Source organism: Misgurnus anguillicaudatus, chromosome 9 (genome assembly GCF_027580225.2).
Source record: "Misgurnus anguillicaudatus chromosome 9, ASM2758022v2, whole genome shotgun sequence".
Classification (NCBI taxonomy): Eukaryota; Metazoa; Chordata; class Actinopteri; order Cypriniformes; family Cobitidae; genus Misgurnus; species Misgurnus anguillicaudatus.
This window is the reverse complement of record NC_073345.2, coordinates 10,534,692-10,561,339: the sequence shown is the minus strand read 5'-3', so window position 1 is coordinate 10,561,339 and position 26,648 is coordinate 10,534,692. Positions and strand designations below refer to the sequence as shown.

Genomic DNA, 26,648 nt, shown 5'->3' with positions numbered 1-26,648 from the left:
GTTCCTCAAAACAAATACATCTACACAGGTTTGCAACAACATGACAGTGTGAAATGACAGAATTTTTATTTTTGGGTGAACTATCCCTTTAACATATCTCAGTGGTTCTCAAAATTTTCTGCAAGCAACACATCCCATGCATCCCTTTACGGTCCCCCTAAAGAAAATTCATGACATAATCAATCTCAAACCTAGAATTTGAATAAAACAAAACCTATTAAATTATTTTTTCTGAGGTTTAATTACACAGAATATTATGATAATTTTATACATTGTAATAAAACTGGTACCCCAAAGGAACTATATCGCCCCCTAGTTTGAAAACCATTTATATACCTGATGGTAGAATACAAGTTCAGATAATAAAATACATACAAAATATACAAATATTTATGCACGTATCTATAACATACAAGGGTCACTCAAGTTAAACCAGAATTTGTCTCTTATAAGACAAAAGTCCCGGTTAACTTGAACAACCATTGTACATAAGTGTGTAATATTGATTCAAATCAAACTATTAACATCTAATGTAATGTTAAAATACATGTCCAATTGATCCAGCAATTGGCTTTATGAATAAATGGCACCTCATTTAAACAAAATTTGAATATGAAGCAATCACAAAGTGTAAGATTTATACTTAATTTATTCAATTTTTACAGACATGCCAAGACAGCAACATAACTGGATTAGGTGAAAATGGTCTCCATTTGTAAAGTGGAAAAGTTCAGAATGTTATTTCTGCGTTTTCAGATTTATTGCTCCTTCCATTCCTTGGGCTGCACCTTGCCTACCGGTGACAGGTTCCATGCAATGCCTGTTGATGTGATCACCTGCAAAAACATTATTACATGTATAAGAACAACAATTACACAAAGAGTTACTGATGTGTTTGTTGTCACTTACATATCCCCAAACAGCTGTACAAAATGTGATTCCAGCAATCAGCAATGGGGCTCCATACTTGGCATGAAATTCATGGGATAGATCAGACTTTTGTCTCACAGCAACCTGGCGGGCACTTTGACCTGTTGCAAAGGAAAAGGGTTTCCAGAGTATAAAAATGTTTAGTCAAAACATCTTCTATTAGGAAAAACAAAACAATCACAGTGAAATTATACTCCCAATATAAAACTCCATGACCTTTCTATGTTCATGTACACAAATACAACAAAGTTAAAGCCAATGGACATCACTTTTACAGAGGTAAGTTACTGATTTTGCAATTGCTGTATTTTTATGAGTCACATTAACTAAAACTGTAAGCTTTATGGGTAATATGGTGACAGATTTATATATTTAGGGTTGTGTATGACAATCACTTGATTACAATAAAAGCAAGTACAACTTCTTTAAAGATGGATGGTCAAAACAAATTAATGTACAAACACGTATACACATATTAATGACGTAGGAAAGTATTTCATCCTAATGCTACATCCAAATGCTAGCATACAAGGAACAAGCGGTCAGTTTAAAGGCCCCAATTTAAACAAATGCAAACCACTGTAAACCTCAATAAAGGGTTATTCATCTACTATGAATTTTGTCTTACCACTGAGGTTCAGGGCAGCCTTGGCGAAACGAAACATGACGATGTCCGGGCACTTTCAACTGCGCGTGCTAATACCCTTGAACTGAATGGCAGGAACAAAATGGAGAAGAGCGGAAATAGCCGAGAGAGACCTGTGCGCATGCGCTAGAGACGATCTGGAAATACGACATTGGTTTAATATTAAGTAACAAAAATTGCTAGATATTTCAAAATAGTTTAATATATTAGTTTTAAATAAAGCGGTTTAATGATAACCCAATATTAAATGGAATGATTTTAAGTATACGGAAATAATTTATTTTGAGTAAGTTAGACACCATTGTATCCATACTTTTGCCGCCATACTTAAATATGTTTTTAAAAAATTCACTAATCACACTTTTAGATTTATAGTGACGTGTATACGCGCACATATCATTTATATAGGACGATTACAAATACTTCTTTCAGATATGTCAGGATGGCCGAGTGGTCTAAGGCGCCAGACTCAAGGGTTGTACCCTTCCGAACAATCGGGTATTCTGGTCTCCGAATGGAGGCGTGGGTTCAAATCCCACTTCTGACATAACCTTTTTTCAAAATTATGTTGTTATATTACAATAATATTAATACATTTATTACACGAAACAGACACATTCAAAATACATAAAAAAAGCTTTAGCTTTGAGTTCAGAAATAATTTCACTAGACCCTTTTACTGTTTGTACACAATGATGACAGCATATGCGCGCGCATTTAGGCAACGGTAAGAATCGCAGTGCAGCAACACAGACAGACAAAGTTATTTTAAAAAGCTGACTTATCAACTTTTTCAACACAGCTACCAGATCCGTTTGGATAGACGTTGTTAGCAGATGGCCAAAAATAAAGTTGCCAGATATATATACGTAAATTAGTATATTATAATGGTGCAACCAAACGAAACAACCAGACATTTTGATGCTGGGAAACCGTTTAAATAAACTTTCCGAGTAGCTAACACGTTAGAACCAATAGGGAATAACCGATTAACACCACTTCTGTTGCTTAATGTGCGCGCAGGCTATTTCACGTGAGCTGTAAAAGGGTCTATATAGAAAAATTGTGTTGAAGAAAAAAGTTCCTTCCTTTCTGAGCCAGAGTCCTGAGATTTTTTCTCTTTCATTTTTTTTTCTCTGCAAAACGTTTCTTTTATTAAATATTTTTTAGAATTTTACAATTTGGCTTCTTTTCATTGCCACTCATTTTATTTCAGAGGTGTAAAAAGTACCTAAAAACCATCCTCGAGTACAAGATACAAGTCACTAATTCTAATAGAACTCGAGTAAAAGTCCTAAAGTATTATATTCTAACAGTACTTGAGTATTTTACTTATACTGAATGTGCGTTCAAATATGCACTAGGCCAAGAAATAATACCAAAAGATATGTATGTCAAAAACAAAAACTGTTGATTTGTTAAGGGTTTATTTCTTTAAATAGAAATGAAATTGAACACCTTGATCTTTCATTAAATCACAATTAACAACACAATAGCCTTTCAACCATGACAGAACAAAACACGGATAAATCAATATCAATTCCTTAATTTCTCCTGTCAATCTCCAACAGTTATGGCTAGAAGAGATACAGCAAACGCCAAAATCTCCACAGATGTTGGATGTATGCCTGAGGGTGGGATTAGGATGACACTGTGGTTCTGGCTAGATGGGATACAGCTATGGCCTAAATCCAGTAAAATGTAAGGGTTTAGGGTTAGGTTTGGGTGTAGGATTAGGATAAAAAGCATTCCTTCGGTGAAATTTCAAAAGAGTTCTGCATTTGCTGTATCCTTTCTAGCCACAACAGTCTCCAAGCACCACAAGCACATAGACACAAGCTCTTTTGCAAACCAAAGATATTCTTGTCACTTCATAAAATGAAGTTTAAAAATCAGGAGTTTCTGAGCCTTGAACTCGGTAGTTGTGTTGCCATCAATGGGACTCAGAAATTTCTCGAATTTCATCAAAAATATCTTAAGTTTCTGTTCAGAAAATGAACAAAGTTCTTACGGGTGTGAAACATGAGGATGAGTAATTAATCAAAAAATTTCATTCTGGAGTGAACTATCCCTTTAATTGATTTGAAACAGCTGACATTCAGCAAGCTTCTTTCCAGTTCATGTGGAGTAGCCTCATTTGGCGCATAAAGGCCAAATGTAGTGGAGTAAAGAGTACATATATTCAATCAAAAATATAGTTGAGTAGAGTAAAGGTTTCTTATATGTTTGATACTTAGTAGCAAAAAAATAAAAATGATTTTTAAATATGCATCACACACACAATGCAAATAACTCATTTTTTAATAAGGAACATTATGAACAGAGAAACACTTGTATTGGTAAATCAAAAACACAATATCATGGAATGTTATGTCTTTAATCTTAAACTCTTCTGAGCAGATATTAAGACTAGTATGTGATGCGGTCCCTCCCTAAATCCTTTAGCATGGATAAGAAAAACTGGAAAATCATCTTCCCTACATATGGTCTAATACTCTAAAAATTCAAATATTCAAAAAATATTTTTTGCAGGGTATCTTAATATTATTGGTTTAAACCTTCAGATATGTATAAAAAGTGAGAGCAATTGTGCCATTGCCTATATTACCAAGAAGCTCGGAAGTATATCATTTCTGAAGCACATAATTACCTTAGAATAACTATATATGCCACAAGTCACAGTTACAGTGGATACATAGACTACATTAGGTTTAAGAAAACAGTGATATGAAATTCTATGGATAAACACAAGACGTAATGCTAAATTAAGATCATGGTAACGCGTATGAAATGACGTGGAGGCTCAGACAAAACATCAGCAAGTGTGACTGCAAAAAACTACGCATACATGGAAACATCTAGGTTTGGATCCAGCCTTCTAATCCTTCTTTTTGTCTTTGACTTCCTCATCATCTGTGTACTCTGTTGGTTCTTCTCCGGGTTTAAGAAGCTTGCCAACATAATCATACTTCTCTGCAGAAGAAAATGCAAAACATTTACTCAGGAATTTAAATGAAATGAAGATTATAAATATAATATTGCAACTGAACACAATAAAAATATGTGTAAGCTTGTAGCTTTACAAGTTAGTTTGTGTTTGTTGTTATGCTGACAACAAACTGTAGCCATAACTTTGATATACCCCCTGCATATTACCTCTAGTAAAGTGGAAGCTGGGGGAAGGAGAAAAGTGTCCTTCAACTTACGCATGAACTGGGTCTCCCACTCGCTCAGGCTTTCCTGCTGCATGGCATTGAGATCTGAAAGATCATCGTGGGTGTCTTTCAAGGCCTCCTTTTCCAAACAGAATGTGGCTAAGCCTCTGGAGGCATCCCTGCCTGCAAAGACCCCATAAGGGCCCTCTAAAAGTGAACAAAGTGGGTGTTAGCAGGTTCCTCTCCAGGGGCCTCATTTATCAACATTGCGTAGAAAATGTTCTATATTTTTACCTACGAATGAAATTTAGTATGTGCGTAAGTACAAAAAAATCGGGATTTATCAAACGTGCGCACATCAGTAAGTAATCCTTGATGATAAATCCCATGTGTTTACTAAGCACCATGCTCGTGCACGTTCATGGTCATTTGCATTCCGAAACGCCTCCAATGAACCATATATGGTGACAACACCTCCCGTTATAAGTCACGCGATCTTCAAACAAATTTAAATATTAATCATAAAAATTACCAAGTGAACACAACATGCAGTTTTTAGTGATGCACAGAGGTATCGGCTGATTTTTGATGAATTTGAAACCATCGGCATATCGGCAATAGCACGAGAAAGGCTGATACCGATTGTTTATTAATTAACTGCATAAAGAAATCCATTCTATGTAAAAAAAAAAAAGAGTTGAGGTTGTTAATAAAATAAATGCTGAATAGTTAAAACCACCTTTGAAGGTTGTCATGCTGTCTTATTATATTTGTTTTAGCTTAACTTTTGCCTCTCTTATTATGTTGGTCAGTTGAAAGTTAATTAGATCCAATCCATGTTCAGTAAAAATAATTTGATGCAGAAATAAACTAGCCAATAGACCAACTGTATAGTATTGTATACAAGTGTTTAATATCGGCATCGGCCAGAAGTTGTCTGTTTAAATCGGTATCAGTATCGGCCCAAAAAATCCTATCGGTGCATCCCTAGCAGTTTTTTTGCTTGCCCCCTAAACCTAATAACTGGTTGGGCCACCCTTAGCAGCAACAACTGCAATAAAGCGTTTGCGATAACTTGAAAAGAGTCTGTTACAGTGCCGTGGAGGAATTTTGGCCTACTCATCTTTGCAGAATTGTTGTAATTCAGCCACATTGGAGGGTTTTCAAGCATGAACCCCTTTTTTAGGTCAATAGGATTAAAGATTGAGGACTTTGACTAGGCCACTCCAAAGTCTTCATTTTGTTTTTCTTCAGCCATTCAGAGGTGGACTTGCTGGTGTGTTTTGGATCATTGTCCTGCTGCAAAACCCAAGTTCGCTTCAGCTTGAGGTCATGAACAGATGGCCAGACATTGTCCTTCAGGATGTCTTGGTAGACAGAAGAATTCCTGGTTCCATTTATCACAGCAAGTCTTCCAGGTCCCGAAGCAGAAAAACAGCCCCAGACCATCACCATGTCTTGGAACTCTGCCATGCAGGAATTTCACACAGGGCCATGTGTGTTTGGATTTTGTTTTCCCTTCTTAATAAAAACCTTTATTTAAAAACTGCATGTTAATTTTTTCAATTGTTTCATTAAAGTGTGACAAACATGCAAAAAAATCAGGAATGGACCAACACATTCATTTGGCCAAAAGTTACATTACAGAGTAGCATCTATGAAAGAATCCCCATTCTGTTTATGGGCTCGATGAATGTCTTGGGTATCTTGTAGTTCTTTAACCTTTATCCGAGTTTAGTTAATTATTCACTAATGGCAAGCAGTTTCGGCATTGCCAAAGTGTGCACAAAAGGCACATGTATAAACACGGAGAAAGCTCTTTGAGATGTTATCTCAGTATCAGTTGTTAAACAAAAATCTCAACAGATACAAAGTTGCGTGACTTAAAGTTGCTCACTGACCCATCACTAGGTTAGAGGTTATTACTTTAGACTGATATAGGCACGTAGTTCAAACGGTACAACTTAAAATGAACTTACAAGGGGCGTGGCTAAAGTAAAATGATGCATTTTTAAATTATTGTTGAATTAATATTGTGGGAAACTCTACAGCAAGAACACAACTCACAGGCATTTGCTGCCATTGAGAAAAACTCACCTGAGATAAGGACGGTCTAGATAAGGGGTTGCACGCACATTATTATAACATTTTTTTTACATTACCTGGACCGTAGAACTTCTTTCCTCTTGTAACATCAAACACTTTCCCGTTGATAGCCATCAGGATTCTTGGGTTTTTCGTCCCATCAAACTCCAGCAGTTCTGGTAAAGTGAAATCTCGTTTCTTGAGTTTAGGCAATGGCTCTTCAACAGGGCCAAAGTCTGCGGGCTTGTCTCCGCGAACGATTTTGTACAACAGGAACAAGCAGAGACATAGCAAACTGATGTTAAGAGGCGACGTGAAAATCTCCTGAAGGATTCCAGAAGTTTGCTCGACCTCTTCTTCAGCCATTTCGATTGTGATTGCAATAAACTACACGAGAACATAGAGACTCATCGTAGACACAAACACCCACCAATCACAGCATCCGAAAACACACAATGGTGTGACGCCAGCCAATGAGATTTAAGGAGGTTTTTGGGGCGTGTAGTTTTTACGCTGAAGTTCCGTGAGCGTTGCGTGACTGTTTCCAACAACAGGAAAGTAACATTTTTTTATTGAATTCTTATTCTTAAAAAAATAAACAAACTATTTTATTGAAAAAATAATATTTTTCACAACTATCTCATTGTGTTCTTGAACTAAGATGCCAATATTCGAATGATTCAATACAATGTATTGTAAATGTTACTAAACAATTAATGAAAATTAGCAAACTTTAATTTAAATGTACTTCTATAGCGTATTATACAATTTAGCATTTTTGCAAGATGCTACATTGCGTAGACATTGTTAAAGCAGTATAAAAAAAATAAAGAAAGTTATTGAAAATATGGTATATACACCGTAGTACTGCAAAATTTTCATAAGATGTAGATTAACCACACCAACTGTAAAAAAAATGTATAGGATTGTAATAGGGAAAAGGATCATGCATGTCGCTTTGTGTTCATTGCCAACTGAAGTTATATACTTTATATAAAGTTATATAAAGTGATGCATAGTGAATGTAGCTATATAATTTGTTGACTATGCATAAGCTCTTCTCCACATTTTAGTGTTGATTAACATGAGACATTATGTGGTAGAATAAAAGGTTTTTTCCAACTTTGATTTTTATTTTACAAATAATACACAAAGGTCTTCTCAACAAGAAAACAATAATAAACAGCCACAATAATACAGAATACATAAAGTAATAAATCTATAAAGCAGAAACAGAAACAATCAAATACATGGGTTTAATGATTAAAGAAGACACTTAATGTCTTAAGGAGCTTTTTTATTATATAAATATTTTAAGGATTGTCTTAATAAATGGATGTAATTGCAACCTCCAAACAGCAGGTGGAGGAAATCAAATATTGAGGCGATGTTTTAATTCCTCATGGAAGGGGATTGTGGCCGAAATCTCGTGAAATCTCGCTGGATGAGCGCTGTAGTTTTAATCCTAATCCTTACCACAAACCTAACCCTAACCTAACATTTCACGGGGATTTATGTCGTAGCTGTATCATATCTACCAAAATCTTTATCATAATCCTATCCCCAAACCCAACATCTCGCGAGATTTTACCGTAGCTGTATCCCCTCTAGCCTTTGCCATGGAAGAGAGAGCGTAGCGTCACTGGAAAAACAAAACACAGCAGGTCTGAAGACAGTGACGTGGCCACGGGACAGAAAACACACACCGCAGGAATTAGGTTTGAAATGTTATTTAATTTATTTATGTCTGAATTAACTTATTTAATAGCGACATTTATAACGGTAGGGTCACTTGAAGCTGTGATAATCAGTTATTGCTGATAAAAGTTAGCTTAGCATTGTAGCTCAGTGTTTAACACAGTTTGACAGATGTGCTTAGGTTTGTTTACTTAGACATAACATGATTTCTTGAGCTCATTTTGACCAAGTCACCTAACTATGTCTATTATATGCGACATTCTAGTTCTAGTGTCATTTCAATTTTTAGCTACATCAACTTATGATAGATAGGTTAAATCATTTTACCAGTGTTTTCTCTAACATTAAGCCCAATCCTTATTAAAATAGACCATGGTTTTATTATACTGAAAGTGCAGTAATTAATATTATTTGTTTTACCATTCTTTTACCTCAGATATTATGGCCAAACTGTGATTCCTGTAGTAAGACAGTGGTACATTTGTGATTACTGTAGTTTTACTAGATATACATATTTACTGTAAAATTTGTCAATGTTTAGTATAAGATAACAGAAATGTTCATATATCGCTCCTTTGCCCATAAAGCTATTTAACGGTGAGTTATTTGATTTATACTTTAGGAGAGTGTGATGAGTTAAAATGTCAGACAACGAAAGCTCAGCAAGTGACCATACAGAAAAATCAATGGACCAAGAGCCCAGCGAACCCTCCTCACCTGCTGGAGATGATCCCTCCTTATCTGCTCCAGCTGACCCCTCCTCATCTGCTCCAGCTGACCCCTCCTCATCTGCTCCAGCTGACGCCTCCTCATCTGCTCCAGCTGACCCCTCCTCACCTTCTCCAGCTGACCCCTCCTCATCTGCTCCAGCTGACCCCTCCTCTGATAGTTCTGCTGATGTAGCTCCAGCCCCTAAGACCAGAAAGAGACCAGAACATAAACCTGCACCTGAAGAGCAGAAGACCTCAGATACACCACAACCAGCAGAAACTGCACCAAAAGTAAGCTTGTATCACACAAATGGATATTTTTAAAAAACTGTATCAAATCACATTCTTACTATTATTCCTGTTATTAGTGCATATATTAAAAATAAACCCAATATTGCTGTTAAATGCAGTAAACTAATCAGATGCAAAGAATTTTTGCTTATATGATGCTACATCCCCCAAGTGATCATGTCTACATGAATGTGCTGCTGCTATATAAATAGATCTTAAGTATCAATAGTATGTTTACAGAAAAGTAACTCATCTGTATACTGTATAAGCAATGTTTTGCGTAACCCTGTCTTTATTCTTTTTTATCCTTTCATAAGTCCTCCACAGAGACAACAACTGTGTCTCAGGGAGGATGGGGTTACTGGGGCAGCTGGGGCAAATCTATTATTTCCACTGCTACTGCCACTGTAGCCACAGTAGGTGAGTGTCTACCAGTGGACTTCCAAACAGAAGTTTAGGATGAGTATGTGGATTTAGTTTAAATATCACTTTACTGGTGTAAGCAATGCATATTTAAACCACTGCTTACTTCAATACTGCTACAGTTCTTCGCACCCTACGTAGATTTTCGCATAAGTCATTTACACACTTTTTATATGTAGCCAACAGTTCAGTTTATGTATCATATAGACAGTGTTGATCAACCAACCGCTTCCTTTAACTTTCAACTTAAATTATTAAAACTTTTAATTCACATAAAATTATTTTATAATATAGTACTCAATATTTAATATATCTTCTATAGCAGGGATGGGCAACTACGGTCCTGGAGGGCTGGTGTCCTGCAGAGTTTAGCTCCAACTTGCCTCAGCACACCTGCCTAAAAGTTTCTAGTATGCCTAATAAGACGTTAATTGGATGCTTCAGGTGTGTTTAATCATGTTTGGAGCTAAACTCTGCAGGACACCGGCCCTCCAGGACTGAAGTTGCCCATCCCTGTTCTATAGGATCATCTAAGTCTGGCTCTCTTTCAAGAGTCTTTTTTCTCCCAAGGACTTTTCCCCACAGGGTTTTTAGAGAGACTAGAAAACTATGTTGGCTTCAGTGGTCAGGTGTCAGTCTGGTTCATATTTGTCCGACAACTATCACTTTGTTTATGTAAATGAGGAAAAGTCATGTCACTCAAGTTAAATATGGCGTACCACAGGGATCAGTTCTAGGGCCTGTCCTTTTCTCAATACTTATGTTACCTCTAGAAGACGTTATCAGGAAACATAACATCAGTCATCAGCTTAACATCTCCTCACACTCTTGTGATGTCTGACCAGTGATCACCGACTGCTTTTTTAAATTCTTAATAAATCTTATAGTATATAATTTGTTTTTACTGGATTGCACAAATCTGCCCAGCGACAACCCTTTCTTTAATGTTCAATTTAAATTTATAAAACTTTTAATTCACATAAAAAATTAATAATAATTCAATTAATTAAAATCAATAATTAGTACTCAATTGTGAAAAGCGCTATATAAATAAAATTGAATTAAATGAAATAGACTGACGTTGCTCTTTCGTTGGCTTAGGTCAAGGGTTGTCAAATGTCATTGAGAAAGCAGAGACATCACTTGGAATCCCAAGCCCTGAGGAGCTTTCTGCTCAAGTGGAGGAGGAGAAAGAAAAGGGTGGTAAGCATTTGTTCATTTGACTTTAGCTTTAGGCCTATTGAATTGTACCTGTAAATTACTTGACCTTGCTTAAATCTGTATTGATGCAGTGACTGTCATTTCTTTCATCTTCTTGCAGGTTCAGCCAGTAGTGAGGCAAATAAAGACGAAGAGGAAAGGTCCTCTGGAATGAGTGGTGCTATGGGAATGATCTCCTCCTTAACCAATGTAGTACAGAGTACGGTAAGGGCAAACTAATGTATTTGTATGATTGTAATGCCTATAGCAGTGGTCTGCACCAGCAGTGGGCACACTGATAGGACAAAGTCAATAGAAGAGCCACCTTTATCAAGTTACATTCTGTCATAAATAGCATGTCTGCTTATTAATCTGTCATCCCTGAACTTACAATATACAACCACGTTGGGGGGGGGGGGGCTTGCTCATAATATTATATTTATTTATGACAGGATGTAATTTTCTGATCATATTGATGTCATATTACACTCTGTGCAAGCGCTGCATGATGTTGAACACGCTTATGGACATGCGTATTGATAAAATGGGTATGGTTTTCTAACAAAGATAGTGTCCGGAGCAGAAAAGACAGAAAAAGCGCATGACTGCATGATCATATCACCAAATTAAAGCTTGGTGAGTTGCGCAATGCGTAACACTGTTTAACTCTTACCATTTTTTATGATTTTTACAAAGTTTTTATGCTTTCCAGAAAATTTTCTTCTTTAAATATATAAACATACAATATATCAAATAAAAGAACAGACCCTCTGCTTTACAAACAAAACAAAACAAACGTTTTATCATCTCTCAAACATGGGTAAGTTTCTTCAAAAATACCAAATTTTAATTGCGTTACTGTTAAGGACTTTTGATAGAGATCAGATTCAGAGCAATGAACAAATCATAAAGAGTTTGAACTGTTCACCTTAGTGGTTGCTTTCGGGTTTTATAAGTTGGGTAAGAGCGCCACCTTATGGATAATAGCGAAAATATGAATTGCCGGAAAAAATCGTCTTTGGCAGGGAAGCGTTTTCTCTTAATTGATTAAATAATTTGTCAATAGAGTTAATAGGCTGGACTATTATTTATGCATTTTATTATTGTTATATATAAAATATATTTTGTTTTATATTTATACATGCATTTTTGTGTTTACTTGTTATTCGTTTTTGTTGGGCAGGGTAAAACAGTAATAAGTGGTGGTCTGGATGCATTGGAGTTCATTGGTAAGAAGACTATGGATGTGATAGCAGAGGGAGACCCGGGCTTTAAGAAAACAAAAGGCCTGATAAACAGAAACACAACGCTGTCACAGGTACAAAACGTATATGAGTCTGTCTGAATGAGATGGAATATATTAAAGGAATAGTTCATATTAGCCCATATTTTACTCGCCCCCAAGCAATAGGTTTTTATAATGTTGGGTCACAGATCAGCCTTCCAACTCTCTCATCACCATGTGTACGACTGTAGTTTTGTCATAGACTTCTATTGTAACTGCACTACTGATCTCCCAAAGGTCCTGAGAGAGGCAAAGGAACGCGAGGAGCAGCAGACAGCTGAAAACGTCACATCGGAAACCGAGAGAAAGGCTCATTATGGGATGTTGTTTGATGAGTTTCAAGGCCTTTCCCATCTGGAGGCTTTGGAGATTCTCTCTAGGGAGAGTGATACTAAGGTTACAATTTATACAGTTTAGAAAATACACAATGATAGCAAAAACCTATTACACATAGTTTCGTATGGTGTTTATTCATGTGTTGTGTTTGTCTAAGGTGAAATCAGTGTTGACCACTTTGTCAGGTGAAGAGTTAACCAAACTAAGAGAAGAGCTAGAGGAAATTAAAGAGCCGTTTTCCCTCACAGAGTTTGATGATGAGGTGGAGGATGATACAAGAGGTAAAGAAGTTAAAAGTATTGAATTTAAAGGTGCATTGTGTAACCTTCGCTTGACAGAAATGCAATATAATATACATAACTATATTATCAGTGGTGTATAAAGACCTTACAGGATGAACTGTATTGTTTTTATTACCTTAGAATGAGCTGTTTTTATCTACGAAATCCAGGCTTAGAAAGTGTCCAGCATCCAATTTTTTTGCACATATAAGATTTCTTCTTATGAACTTACTATAATCATTATTTTTAGGATTTAAAAAATATTTCCTTTAGTATTATTTACATTTTTTAGATTATCATTATCCAAAATTATCATTACCGCAACATTAAATATATGCATTTACAAACTCATGTTTCGGTAATGAGAACTAAAAAGTTGTCTAGGTACTATAACAAACAAAATTTCAACATTTATCTGGAGAGAAAAAATAAGAACTGCTTACCTGGTAGCCATCTTGAGTATCACAGTCAATTATGTCCCTTACAACTAATTTTTTTTTGTACAATGTTAGTTCATTGAGGGCTTAAACAATGATTGAAAATTGTTGCGGAGGATGAGAAAATTGGTCTTGGACACATTTATATTCCTTATTATTGTCTCTACATTTACCAATGATCACCAAATACCACATGTTTCTTTACTGTAAATGTTTATAGTATAACATGCAATGAAGCTTTTTATTTTTTTTATTTTTTAATAATACATATTTCCATGTCAAAGAACCCAAATCCAGTCATGGACATGTTACGGTAATGAAAATTTTCCCCTTAAATGTGGGGAAAAAAATTTGGTTTGTATGATGTCATTTGAAATCATGTACAAAATAGTACGTGAAGATATGTTTGCTTCTTATTTTGATACTCTTACTTTGCATTTACTTTTTTTATCAATATGTTTCATGACACCATGCGTTTCGAAAGGGAGGGGTGAGCTGTGGACTGAGCCGTTTGTCTCAATTCACAATCTCACCGCTGGATGCCACTAAAAATCTACACAATGCACCTTTAATGCGTTTAAAAACAAAACCTTTTGTCAAGAATAATCTTTAACTCTTAAATCTTAAATCTCAGGTGATGATGGAGAAGAGTTTATAAAGGAACTGACAGATGTTCTCCAAAGTTTACACATTTCCACATCAGCAGACAAACTTAGCAAGGTATCGCTTGTAAATCATATCTGTTCAATTGTAAAATTCATTTCTTTTATTTTTACTAAACCAAATCGTATTCGTATCATTTGATCTCAGGCCAGAAAGAACGCATTCAACCGTATCACAAACCTAAAACTACAAAGTGAAAATCCACAGCAGGAGGAACAGGAGGAGAAAGAACAAGAAACGACAGCGAAAAAATGCAGTGTTGAGGTCTGTAAATTTTCCTATTAAAGCTAATCAAACATAATTATTACAATGAATAAAATTAAGGTCCTTTTAGGGAAGTTGCAGCACTATGCAGCCATATTTGCAAAACCTCTGGGCAGTTATTTGAGTCATGCAAGACTAAAGTCCTATCTACTTGAATGGGAAAAAGACAGATATGTCTAAAATTTCATGCTAAAATCACAATTAAACATGTTTCTGACCAACAATTAACCTCGACATCAACTCAAAAAGCTAAAACCACCATTTGACGGTTGGCAAGCTTGTCATGTGACTCTGTATAGAGCCGCTACCCCAGACAATCATCAGTCTTTATCGATTCTTTTAACTGGAAGGTGGGACTTCCGTCCCCATTCATCGTTATGTCAGCCACACATCTTGTAATATCTAATATATTTGTATTGTTTTAATCATTTGAGTTATTCTTTTTTTATAAAGGAGGCCCATTTATCTGCCATTACAAGCTTGGCCGAGTTCACGGCAAGATCCATAGAGCAGTTTCACAAAACAGCAGAAATACTGCTTCACTGTAACACAGATGAAGCCAACGCTGCAGAACAAGCCAGAGTCTTATCACAGTGAGTTGTTGAAATAGGCTCAAATGTGTGGCGCATCATTGAAATGTTGCAAAATGTGAATACGATGATGTGTTTCACTTGCAGACTGACCATTATTATGTGCAAGGAGATATCAATACTATCCAAAAAGTTCACATCAGGCTTGACTACCATTGGGGTAAGATAGGTTACTTCCATGCCTGTATTTTAATCTTTAACATTGGTGTTAGTTATGCTATGTAGAATAGTTACAGTTTTGCCTCTAAAAGTAAATTCCACCTTTTCAGGGAAACGAAAAGGGCGAAGTTCTCAATCCACTTATTACTAGCGTCTTCCTGGAGGTTTGTGTTTATTTTAATATCGACGTTAAACCCATTACAGCTGGTTCTTAAGTGCGATAAATGTATATTTACAGTATTAAAACACTCCCTCTAATTTGACTTTTTATTTTAAGGCTTCAAACAGCGCATCATACATCCAGGATGCATTCCAGCTCTTAATGCCAGTGCTCGAAGTGTCTCATATTCAAAGGACAGTGGAGTCTGCACAGCGATAACCACTTTACTGTGTCAACACAGCATTTTAACCAACATGCATCATCATCATCATCTGATGGAAGCGATATCATGTGTGGTTATCCACTCAGGTAGATTTGGTAACCACATATCATGAATGCAACACTTTTAGTTGATTGGTAACTGTAAATACGGTGTTGTTGGCTCTTCTTTACTATTTGAGTATATTTTGGAATAGATTCATCAACGTGAGAAGTTTTCCTATAACTGACAGTGTATAGAAGCATACTGTTATTTAATTGTATGTATAAAGGCCTGGTTTCACAGACAAGGCTTAGCTAAAGCCAAGACTAGGCCTTAGTTTAATTAAGATGGCACTGGGATATTTTAAGATATTTTTCAGTTGAGATGGCTCCAACAGCACTAGCCTTGAGCCTTGTCTGTGAAACCGGAGGTTTATGTCTAATTGAATAGAGATATCATCTTTTTAAAATCTTTAATAGTTATACTGCTCTCAAAAATTAGTTTAAGGAAGTTATATCAGTATTAATTGCCAATTATTTTTTGAATAAACTATTGTAAGGTGTCTTCTGGATTATTGAGCTTAGTGTGGACATACATTTATTATACCACATAGGGGCAGTTTCTCCGACAGGGCTCTGCAAAACAAGGGACACTCCACTTTTTTTGAAAATATTCTCATTTTCAGGCTCCGCTAGAGTAAACATTTGATTTTTACCATCCATTCAGCTGGTCTCTGGGTCTGGCGGTGCCACTTTTTGCGTGGCTTGGCACAATCCATTGAATCTGATTGGATTGGATCGCGCTCAAAAATAACCAAAGAGTTTCAAATTTTTCCTACTTAAGACTTGACTCTTTTCTGGTTACATTGTGTACTAAGACCGACAGAAAATTAAAAGTTGTGATTTTTAGGCAGATATGACTAGGAACTATACTCTCATTCTGGCAGAATAATCAAGGACTTTGCAGATGTGGCATGGCTGCGGGAGGCGTAGTGGTGTTGCGCGGTGCCCGAAAATAGTCCCCTTAGTAGGGTGATTCTCACGAAAACTTGGTTTTAAAAATGTCAAGCATGAAAATGTAAAAATTGCTTAAATTTACTTTTTTTCCCACCAGACATTGAAAAACAAAGTCTGGAGTAAATGGGAACAATAATTTAAAAACTTTTACTTATCATTTAACACTTTTTGTAACATAATTAAAAAAATTAGTCCTAAAAAATCTCATTACCGCAACAGTCAGAAAGAGATTCTGCACATGCATTTAAAATCAAAGTATTATGCTTCTATTAATTAAATGAACATTTAATAAGCATCTGTTGCGGTAATGATAATCAAAATGTCGTGTAAGCATTCTGACAAGACAATATTTCAAATTAACTGTAAAAAAATGATCTTACCTGGTAGCCATCTTGAAGTAACTGGTCCATGTGCTTGGTCACTCAAAATCAAACTTTATTAAAATTCTGTATGTGTGCTTAAACTGTTCTCAAAAAGTGTTGCGGAGGATGAGAACATCAGGCATGGACACATCATTTTCCTAATTTTTCTTCATTATTATTATACATGAATATTCAGTAAATATTTTTTCTGTCATCTAAAGTAGTCTAGCAAAACATCCATTTATTTTTTTTTTCTTAATATTTTTGTGTTAATTTGATTAAATTACAACATAACGCATGTTCAAACACAGCCGGACACATTGCGGTAATGAGAATTTCAGCAGAAAATGAGATAACATTTCCAATTATAAATTCTTATGTTGAAATCACACATTGTGCAAGGTAGAACACAGTATTGTGTTAATTCTGATGCTTTTTAATGTTACTATATTACACATTTTAAAGCTAAAATCATTACTGCCGTGGTGTTTCAATGGTTTCGTGAGAATCACCCAGTAACTTTCAATAGCAGGGGACTATTTTCGGGCACTGCGTGGTGTCGCTGCGCCTTCTGCAGCCATGATTCGGTACCAAAGTCCTTAATAGTTATAACTAAGTTTTAAAAGGGGAAAAAAACCAAAACTCTTTGGTTATTTTTTAGTACGATGCTAATGGTCTAATCAGATTCGATTGTGCTGGTAGGAGTGGTACCGCCAGACCCGGAGATCGGCTGAATGGATTCCAAAACGCTAAAGGTCGAATGTTTGACTCTGGGGGACCTGGAAAATGAGCATATTTTCAAAAAAGTGGAGTGTCCCTTTAAATTAAAAATGTTTTGTACTGACATATCTCAACTTATCAGTGTCATAAAACTGGGGCCCCCGGCACCATCTTGCACACTCTCAGTATTGATTTATTTCCATATAAATGCTTTTTATAAGTGTATTATATCAAAAGTTTTCAGAAAATTCAACTCTGTTTAGACTTTAAAATTGTACAACTCGAGTTTGTGTGATGAAAGGCATGACAGTAAACTGGATTGTTGACTTTTACGTCCACTAGAGAGCAGTGCCACACTGGATGTCTTCATGCAATCTCACTATATTTTGGCTGCAATATCATTTTTGTAACTACAATTCAAATGAACTTAAAAAAAATACAAGTTTATTTAGCTTCCTGTTATGTACTATAGGCCTGAAATAATCAAACAACAACGCATTAGCTAAACCAATTGTGAGTACTCTTGCATCTTATTCAGACCAATTAAACACAAACAGTAGGTAGTATAATAACTTTATATGTGAAAATCAAGACAATAAATGTACATAAATCAATGCAGAAACTCAACACTATGAGGACGGTGGAGATGCAGAGGCAGTAATGTTCAACTGTGCCAACTTTTCAGTTAAAGACACTTCTGTATCCTCTGTGCTTTCTGTGAGAGGCTCTAAAAACTGCCGTCCAGCAACTCTTTTTCCTGTGAGAGGGTCGACCACCTGCCCAACTTTATACACAATTTCTGAGAGTTCGTGCTTGACGTGTTTGGATCTTCTTTCTGGCAGGGCCTTCAACAAAACAACATCCCCAATAGCGCATTGCTCCAAAGCATCGTGTGCAAAGTAGGTCCTCCTTTTGTTGTAAAACTTAACAAAAGTGGAAAAAAATTATTTAGATTAATATGCAAACAAACGTAAGTGATTTGCAAAGCAGGCAAGCATAAAATAGTCACGTGTACTACGCTAGTTTATAATGAAAGACGTCTAACTACATCATTTTTTTAAGCTACAATATAAAATATACTAAATTATTTAATGATTTTATACCTTCAGCAGGTATGGATCAAGCACGAGTCTGGTAACTCGAACTTTTGCCGTCTTCTTCATCTTAGTCCCGATCACCCGACCAATGATCCATTTAGCATGGACCGATGCTTGCTTGACAGACATGACGCTTAAGATGTGTAGTGCCCTTAATTCGAGAAATGTTAAACGAACTCGGTCACTAAATACACAGTAATGAACACACAGTTGTTAGCTAAGCTAACTAACGCAACTTATCTGCGCACTGAATCCAGGTTGCGTATCATGAGAATGAGCACAAGACACTCAGATTTATCTGTATGCAAGTTAAAAAAGTAAATACAATGCTTACCCGATTTACTTTAAGACAAAAGTCAATGTAAAGGTCAAAAACTCATGAAAACATCCCGCACGCGACTGAATGTCAACGCTGACGGCGCATGTTGATGACGTAACGGAGCGTCAAAAGTGATAACGGTCAGGTGCCTTGTTGTACTCGTACTGTAATCTGAAAATTTTATTTACAACGGAAAGGTGTTATTTTAGGTATTTTGTAATCTTTAATGACAAACAAACCCACACTTATTAAAAAAAAATTTAAAGCAAAAGAAAGGTGTTACATTTCAGAAAAAAGCATTTAAAAATGAAGTAAAATGTTATATTGAATCAATATTGCCTCGAATAAAACAAAACACTGTCCGTATTTTACAAGCATGTACTCTCTTTGAAGTATTTTTATAATATTTTTTATAATTATTTATGAAATGTTATTTGAACTGTCTTAATGTATTGTATTCATATTCGTTGTTTTCTAATATTTTCTTAAATACAAAAAAATTTCCGCGATGACATCACCTATAATAAATCATCGTCAGTGTGTTTCTAAAAACTAAAAAATTAATTAATGATTCTAATAAAATGTTTTCCCAAAAAAGTACTGTTATCTGAAGTATTGGGATCCAGAAAAACTGGAAACGTTTTGAATATTCAACTTTAATTCAAACATGAAAATAAAGTTTTAGGGATGAAAACAAACTAATAAAAAGTTATGGTGTAAAATGAATAAGAACAACAACATTGGATAACATGAATCATAAGAAACTTTACACAAAGTTTCATGCCAGCTCAAGTGCATGCATGTCATTATAGCAAAACATAAGACTCATATCTTAATAGTATACTACCATGATCATATGTTAATATCAATGTGTTTATTTCTTTAATAATCACCCTTCTTTATTTTACAGAGATAATATTTACATATTTATGCGCATTCTGATGCACAACACAAAGCTTGTCTGACCTACATAGTTTCTCTTATGCCTTTATGCATGGTAGTAACAATAGAAACATCACCCTTAGTAAACGCACAAACTGACCTAAAGGTTTCCTCCATAAAATCTGCCCTGCACACAGTGAAGTTTATTGCAGAAAAGCTCTTTGTGTATAAAGGTCCAACTCCCATCTGAACTATTTGGCTGGTTGGTCCAAGTGGCAAGGAGTCAAGACTCGGGGAACAGGCATTTTAAAATAAGAAAGATGTGTCTAAAATAGGGGAACAGATCATGGCATAGCCTACTCTAGTATGTGTTCAAAAGAAAGAAAGAAATCGGTTTGTCCCTGGGTGGGAACTGGACGAGGGCCAAAGCAGTCAAATCTGGTATTAATCAGAACCACACAGAAAACATGGCCTGTTTCTATGTGATTCCCATTTAAGGCAGTGCAATGGGATATTTAGTTGAGGGCTAACACACCATCACTCTGCAATGCTCTTGCACATTTAGGAGCAGGTTATATATATCAGTCAATAAACCGACTGACCAATTTGCTCCATTTCAGACCTTATAGATTTAAATGAATGCAGTCACGGACACATTTTTAATATGCCAAAACACAGATTTCCAAAAAGCCATGAAGTAAATGCAACTAACTGACATTTGTGATTTTAACATTATTTTAATATCTCGGATTCTACCCCCCCCCCCAAACAAAAAAAAAGTTCACCAAAACATGAAAATAGCCATTTACTCATCCTCATGTTTTTCATAACACAATATTTTTGTATAATGAAAGTGAATGAGAACGGATCACGCTTTTAAAATGACAAAGCATTATAGAAACAGTATTAAACTTTGCTCTTAAAACTCATTTGAGATCCCATTTAGTTATTCAAGTTCGATCATTTTATGCATCTGTGCAAAGTTTCGCGGAAGGATAAAAATGTTAATTTAAAACAAATATGCCAATAAAATGTTTCAAATTCATATTCATGTCCGTTTTTTTCTTATGTGACAAGTAGCCGTGTAATAAGCGGGATAATGTAGAACAAAAGTTTTTGGTTACATCATATATGTGTGTGAACTGTGTATAATAACTGTATAGAAAATGCACACACATGCATGTATATATTTAAGAAATGTTTACTTTTTTATATACATTTGTGTAATTTATATTATATATAAATATAAATACTGAATATATAAATATAGATTTTTTTCCTTAAAATGATACATGCATGTGTGCATATTTATATATACATAATTATTATACACAGTTGAGTTCACACACATATATGATGTAAAGAAAAACTTTTATTCTGCTATAGATTAATCGCGATTAATCGTTATGCATCCCTACGACCGGGAACAATCCACAAGAGCTGCAGTTTTGGAATTGCTCTGACCCAGTCGTCTATCACATTTGGGCCCTTGTCAAAGTCGCTCAGATCCTTATGCTTGCCCAACACTTTAATTTTGAGGAAAATTGTTAATCCTCAAAGCAGTTCTTGTGGGTTGTTCCCGGACTGCAGTGATCAGTACCTAAAGTGGTCCAAGGAAGAAAAAGTGGTGAACCGGCGACAGGGTCATGGATGCTCATTGATGCACGTGGGGAGTGAAGGCTGGCCCGTGTGGAACGATGCAACAGATGAGTCACTGAAATTGCTGAAAAAGTGAATGCTGGTTCTGATAGAAAAGTCTATTGGTGTCCATGCTTCAACGGGTCAGGGCTGTTTTGGTGGCAAAAGGGGGACCTATACACAACATTAGGCAGGTGGTCGTAATGTTATGGCTGATTGGTGTATATTTGAAAAGTTTGGTTCCAAAACGCAATAAATCCATTTTGACTAATTTCGGTAAAAATGTGTTTTCTATACAAAGAAAGTGACAAGATGAAAACCACTATTTTCTGTTACAAACGCTCACATGGCATCTTTAGGTTATAATTACATTAAAAATTCAAATCCATAATTAGATTTTCAACGATTTATTATAAAAACGGATTATTTTTTCCACATTTTTTTTTCAAAATGCTATAAATCTATTAAATCAATATATAAATGTGCATTCATTTAATTGACTAGTGGTATACACTGATTAAAAAAAATAAACATTAATGGCATTAAAACACTTACTTTGTCATATTAAGAATACAGTCATTGCTGCGGTTATACTTGGGACAGCGTCGCTGAACTTTTTTCACAGCGATCAGCTGTAAAATGTTTTGGTCCTGCTCGATTTTCATTGGCTTCATCTAAAATAATGGAAAGTTTATCATAAGATCCCCTGGGGTCAATGTGTTAGCATGACAGAAGCTTGATGCTGTGAGCAACAGCCGGCATTTTTCCTTCACCCGAGTGCCTTAGATGTTGATGGCTTACGTTTCTTCCCCTCCACAGAAAACCACCACAGGTTTATCAATGCCATCAAAAGTATTATTTTGTTTTTATTTGTTTGTTGATCACAAAGTACAAAGTAGATGAAGAAATGATTCTGTGTGAATTCAAAGCCCTTATTGTTTACAATGCGTGGAATGGTGCCCTGTGATTTGTTGAGCCGATTTATTGCATTCTGCAGAGAAGGAGGACTGGCGTTTGTCGTGGTTTGGAAAAAGAGGGAGAAAAGATGACAGAATAACATGGCGGATATCGGATTTTGCATGAAATTCAGAATTTACTTTACCAGATACAATATTGATTTAGGTGGTACATTTTTTTTTAATTGCATTTATGATGTTTTGGAACCTTGAAATGTTATTAATTTCATATATTTCATTTAATCAAATAAAGAATAAATATATGTGTGGTTGCGAAATGAATGAATTATAAAAAGGGGGAAAAAGAAAATTAATACAGTAAATAAACGCTGAATGCCTGCTTGTTAAGTTTTTGCTTATGCTTCATTCCTGATTATTTAAGACTCTATATTTTTTTTTCTCTCTCTCTCTCTCTCTCTCTCTCTCTCTCTCTCTCTCTCTCTCTCTCTCTCTCTCTGCTCTAGAAAAAAGCAGCTTAGATATTCTGCCAACCTTGGTTTTCCACAGAAAAAAGACAGTCATACTAATTTTATAATGACATATACGTTGTAATTAATAAATATGGACAGATTCTCATTTTGTTGACCTGCCTGATTTCCAGTCTGTTCTCCAAGGAATTCATAAGCATTTTTCGAGATCACTAATTTAATATGTATAAATTGGAAAGATTTATTAAAAATTCCTACAAATTAGCCAACTTTTTAAAAGTAACAAATTGCCATAAGAATGTCTTTTTTATGTCTTGAATGGTTTTCTATGTTAAAATATTTAAAGCATTATCATTATTAAAGCGTTGTTTCAACAGAAAGAGTGAGGCTGAATAGAGAACAGCAGATAAGACATCAGCGACAGACAGGACATGATGAAGGGAGAGGTCAGATAGGAGGAAACAGTCTGAGCCGCTAACATACAGACCGGTGTTAAAGAGTCAATGACTCATGTAGCTGAGTTTATTTTCACTGGAGACTGAAAGGTGAGCAATTTCCCCAAAGAAATGAAAACTTAATTCAAATGGATTTGAGTGATTAACAGGATTGCTGTTTCATTTCAACCATATTCCTGTTTTGGTCTCTGTTTGTTTAATAGTATTGCATTATTGCTAGGTTGGCGTCAGAGGGTTAATAAAGCATGACTAATAAAATCAATTATAGTTTTATTTTTTTCTTGTAAACCTGTAAATAATGTCCAGCATAATGGCTTAGTGTTTGCATTTCCAAATATGCATTGGACCTTCCTGTCTGAAATTCGCATCGGCTGCATAAGAGTGTGTTCACGTTGTCTTAACTTTTTGCTACTTTCCTAAGCAACTAGACTTGCTTGATGGATTAAAAATTGCTAAATATCTTATTGACTTGAGCATAGACTGTAAAAAAGTTGGACGACGCATCTCAATAGACTTCCATTGTAAAAAAAACAGCCAAAATATCTCAAAAATGGCCGCTGACATCTTGCACCATTTCCGAAACCTTACCCTTCGTTTAGACCGCCAGTGACTTTCTAGCTGTGTGTCACCTGACTCTTTCAATAAAACATTTCAAAATCTGGTTGTCATAATGAAATGAATGCCGTCCACTCCAGTAACTGATGAGAGAATGATGACGAGAACTCCACTGCTTCGCTCCTGAAAATCGCTCATCATTTAAATAGAGTTAAACTTTTCTTAACTTTCTTGCGTCGCTATACACACCCAACCGGTCCCCAGCGATCACTTTCGCTCATGTCGCTGTAAGTCGCAAAGCTTCCATTGTAATAAATTAGATGTCGTCAATCTGCTTCTGCTAGTCGCTGGCAGTCTGAATGGGGCGTAAAGGTACATTCACAATATTAGCGCACAAAATTTTGTCGCTGTGTGTCGCTCGTCTATTTCAACAAGGTGGTCATGGGGCATTTCTAAATCTGGTTGTCATAAACAAATAAGTAACATCCACTCCAGTAAATGATGAGAAACGGATGACGTGACCTTCACTGCTTCCCTCTCATTGGTAGTCGCTCCAGAAATTCGCTCATCATTTGCATAAAGTTAAACTTTTCTTAACTTTGTTGCACGACGGCACATGCCCATCTGGTCGCCAACGGTCACTGGCCTTTTCTCAATGTCAAGGATACTTCCTTAGCAGGACTAGTCCTTACAAGTCACTTCCTTCAGAGGATAGGCGAGGCTCCTCTTTAGAATTAGGAGAACATGTAAATAGAACAGGCTAGCAAGTGCACGTCATTACGTCAGTAAAAATGTGTGCTTTCGGCACTGCGCGCATAGGATTGTGGGTGATTTGAGAGTGCGAAGAGCGCGAAGGATACAAATATGCATCCTTTCCTGTATATGGGATATTTCTCGAACGAAGAACTCAGTCCTTGACGGAAATTCCGAGGATTCTCGACATTGGAACAGTCCTTTGACGGACGTCGATGATGTAGCATCCTCAAAATTCTGGCTTCCAAAAATCCTTCCTTGACATTGAAAAACGGCTACTGTCTCTCGTGTTGCCGAAAGTCGCCAAGCTTACATTGAAATCAATAAGATTGCATCGCTCTGCTACTGCTAGTTGCTGCTAATGTGAATGAGGCTTAAGGCAGCTGACTTGTTGCCTTGCTGCCTCATGAGGCAATGACTTCGGTGGCATGAAGGCAGCTCTGGGAAATGCTTCGGACAACCTTCATAGGCAGCGTAATGGAATTCAGTTCGAAATATAAACAGAGAGCACCTTTCCGATAACGAAAAATCCCATATTTGAAAACTACAAAACAAATTTCTCGCTAGAAATGCAAACAAAAGGTGTAAAAAGCGAAAATATACATTTATTTACACTAAATTTGTGCTCAAGCCGCTTTTTTGTCCACCATTTTATTTTTTCGAGCACGACCAGGCTCGACCAATCACATTCCACGTGCACACACACGCATAGAATTGTGGGACAAGACGATGGAGATATCTCTGGAGTCAGGAAGTGCCTTGACGTTTTCCCCTTACGAAAATTAACCATGGATTTACTACAGTAAAAAAAACATGGTTACTGTAGCAATCAAAAACATGCTTTCTACACCTTTACCACAATAAAACCATGGTTAATTTTCATAAGGGTTGGAATGCTGCCTTCGAAGGGCGCAGCCAGGGTCTGCGCAGTAGTGATCATGTGGTGGAGACACGGTGTCAAGGCCCCACCCATTTCTAATAACTATCTAATAACTAACTCAAACAAAATGTATTAGAAAAACAATCACTTAAATGTACATCAACACGATAAGAAATAACTAAAATAATAGAAACCATTTTTTGAAAGTCCATGACCCATTCGTTAACTCGGGGAGGGTGGTGTTTACGACCTATGCTGCAGCCAGCCAACAGGGGGTGATCAAAATGCTTTGGCTTCACTTTTCAGGACGTGTGGCACCCCTGGATTCATAACGATCATAAGCAACACCCTAGAAACCCAATAGCAACACATAAGCAACCACAAGCAGATTGTACAATTTGTTTTGTTTGGTGTCTTGAATTGTTTAGTTTCTCTGTTTATAAGTAAGTTGCCCCATATTCACGTATTTCCAATTAGCTTTCCCGATTGCTTCAGTGAGTTGACTTCACGTTTTGATGATAAAAGGATTTTCAGTTTGACAGCAGATGCCAAAACGTAATGTTGATGTCTTCCAAGCTGATGTCATTGTCATTTGAAAACAAACATGAGATCATACCACAGAAACCATAAGCCATTTATTATTTATAATTACTTCAATAATATTTTGCCCACCTCAAGTCACGGCCCGTAAAAGTTGTCACACCCGCAACAACATCACCTGCTGTCTTCACGCAAGCCGCATATATGCGCTCACATGCCCTTACGTACATCTGAAGTATGCGATGCATGTACAAGCATATAATTAATAGTACAGTTCGACGATGCATAAAGGAAATACTGTCAAAAACGAAACTAACCGTCTCGGTACACTCAAAGGGGGGAAATGGGATAGAAATGGAGCAAAACACCCAAAATACACACACACAACACAAACAACCGGGCGGCAGTGAGCCGTATTGCAAGACATTTCCCAATGTGTCTCTCTTCTCCGTTGGGTCTTGTCATCTGCGAGGCAGCAGATGCTTGCTGCCGTCCAACTCTCCTAACGCTGTTTACATAAACACAAAGTTTC

General features: G+C 36.2%; 4 protein-coding genes and 1 non-coding gene across 5 annotated transcripts; 2 read left to right on the top strand and 3 right to left on the bottom strand.

Moving 5' to 3' along the window:
- Positions 1 to 631: 631 nt before the first annotated feature.
- On the bottom strand, positions 632 to 1,716 carry cox7b (cytochrome c oxidase subunit 7B). The gene is made up of 3 exons (XM_055180766.2): positions 1,559 to 1,716; positions 910 to 1,031; positions 632 to 836 (listed from the first exon to the last, which is right to left on the bottom strand). Exons 1-3 carry the CDS (start codon positions 1,593 to 1,595, stop codon positions 759 to 761), a joined length of 237 nt encoding a protein of 78 aa, XP_055036741.1. The 5' UTR covers positions 1,596 to 1,716; the 3' UTR covers positions 632 to 758.
- Positions 1,717 to 2,012: 296 nt separating this feature from the next.
- On the top strand, positions 2,013 to 2,123 carry trnal-caa (transfer RNA leucine (anticodon CAA)). Its single transcript has 2 exons — positions 2,013 to 2,050; positions 2,078 to 2,123. It is a non-coding gene; the product is annotated as a tRNA-Leu (tRNA).
- Positions 2,124 to 3,859: 1,736 nt separating this feature from the next.
- On the bottom strand, positions 3,860 to 7,244 carry pgrmc1 (progesterone receptor membrane component 1). Its single transcript, XM_055180763.2, has 3 exons — positions 6,894 to 7,244; positions 4,783 to 4,938; positions 3,860 to 4,549 (listed from the first exon to the last, which is right to left on the bottom strand). The coding sequence occupies exons 1-3, from the start codon at positions 7,180 to 7,182 to the stop codon at positions 4,455 to 4,457; spliced, it is 540 nt and encodes a 179-aa protein (XP_055036738.1). The 5' UTR covers positions 7,183 to 7,244; the 3' UTR covers positions 3,860 to 4,454.
- A 1,129-nt stretch (positions 7,245 to 8,373) lies between these two features.
- On the top strand, positions 8,374 to 16,077 carry fam114a2 (family with sequence similarity 114 member A2). Its single transcript, XM_055180761.2, has 14 exons — positions 8,374 to 8,534; positions 9,137 to 9,515; positions 9,833 to 9,935; positions 11,040 to 11,141; positions 11,260 to 11,363; positions 12,322 to 12,456; positions 12,661 to 12,819; positions 12,917 to 13,040; positions 14,112 to 14,197; positions 14,288 to 14,404; positions 14,858 to 14,997; positions 15,082 to 15,154; positions 15,264 to 15,317; positions 15,431 to 16,077. The coding sequence occupies exons 2-14, from the start codon at positions 9,156 to 9,158 to the stop codon at positions 15,530 to 15,532; spliced, it is 1,659 nt and encodes a 552-aa protein (XP_055036736.2). The 5' UTR covers positions 8,374 to 8,534; positions 9,137 to 9,155; the 3' UTR covers positions 15,533 to 16,077.
- Positions 16,078 to 18,172: 2,095 nt separating this feature from the next.
- On the bottom strand, positions 18,173 to 19,198 carry mrps17 (mitochondrial ribosomal protein S17). Its single transcript, XM_055180764.2, has 3 exons — positions 19,045 to 19,198; positions 18,717 to 18,861; positions 18,173 to 18,536 (listed from the first exon to the last, which is right to left on the bottom strand). The coding sequence occupies exons 2-3, from the start codon at positions 18,837 to 18,839 to the stop codon at positions 18,243 to 18,245; spliced, it is 417 nt and encodes a 138-aa protein (XP_055036739.1). The 5' UTR covers positions 18,840 to 18,861; positions 19,045 to 19,198; the 3' UTR covers positions 18,173 to 18,242.
- Between the last annotated feature and the right edge of the window lie 7,450 nt (positions 19,199 to 26,648).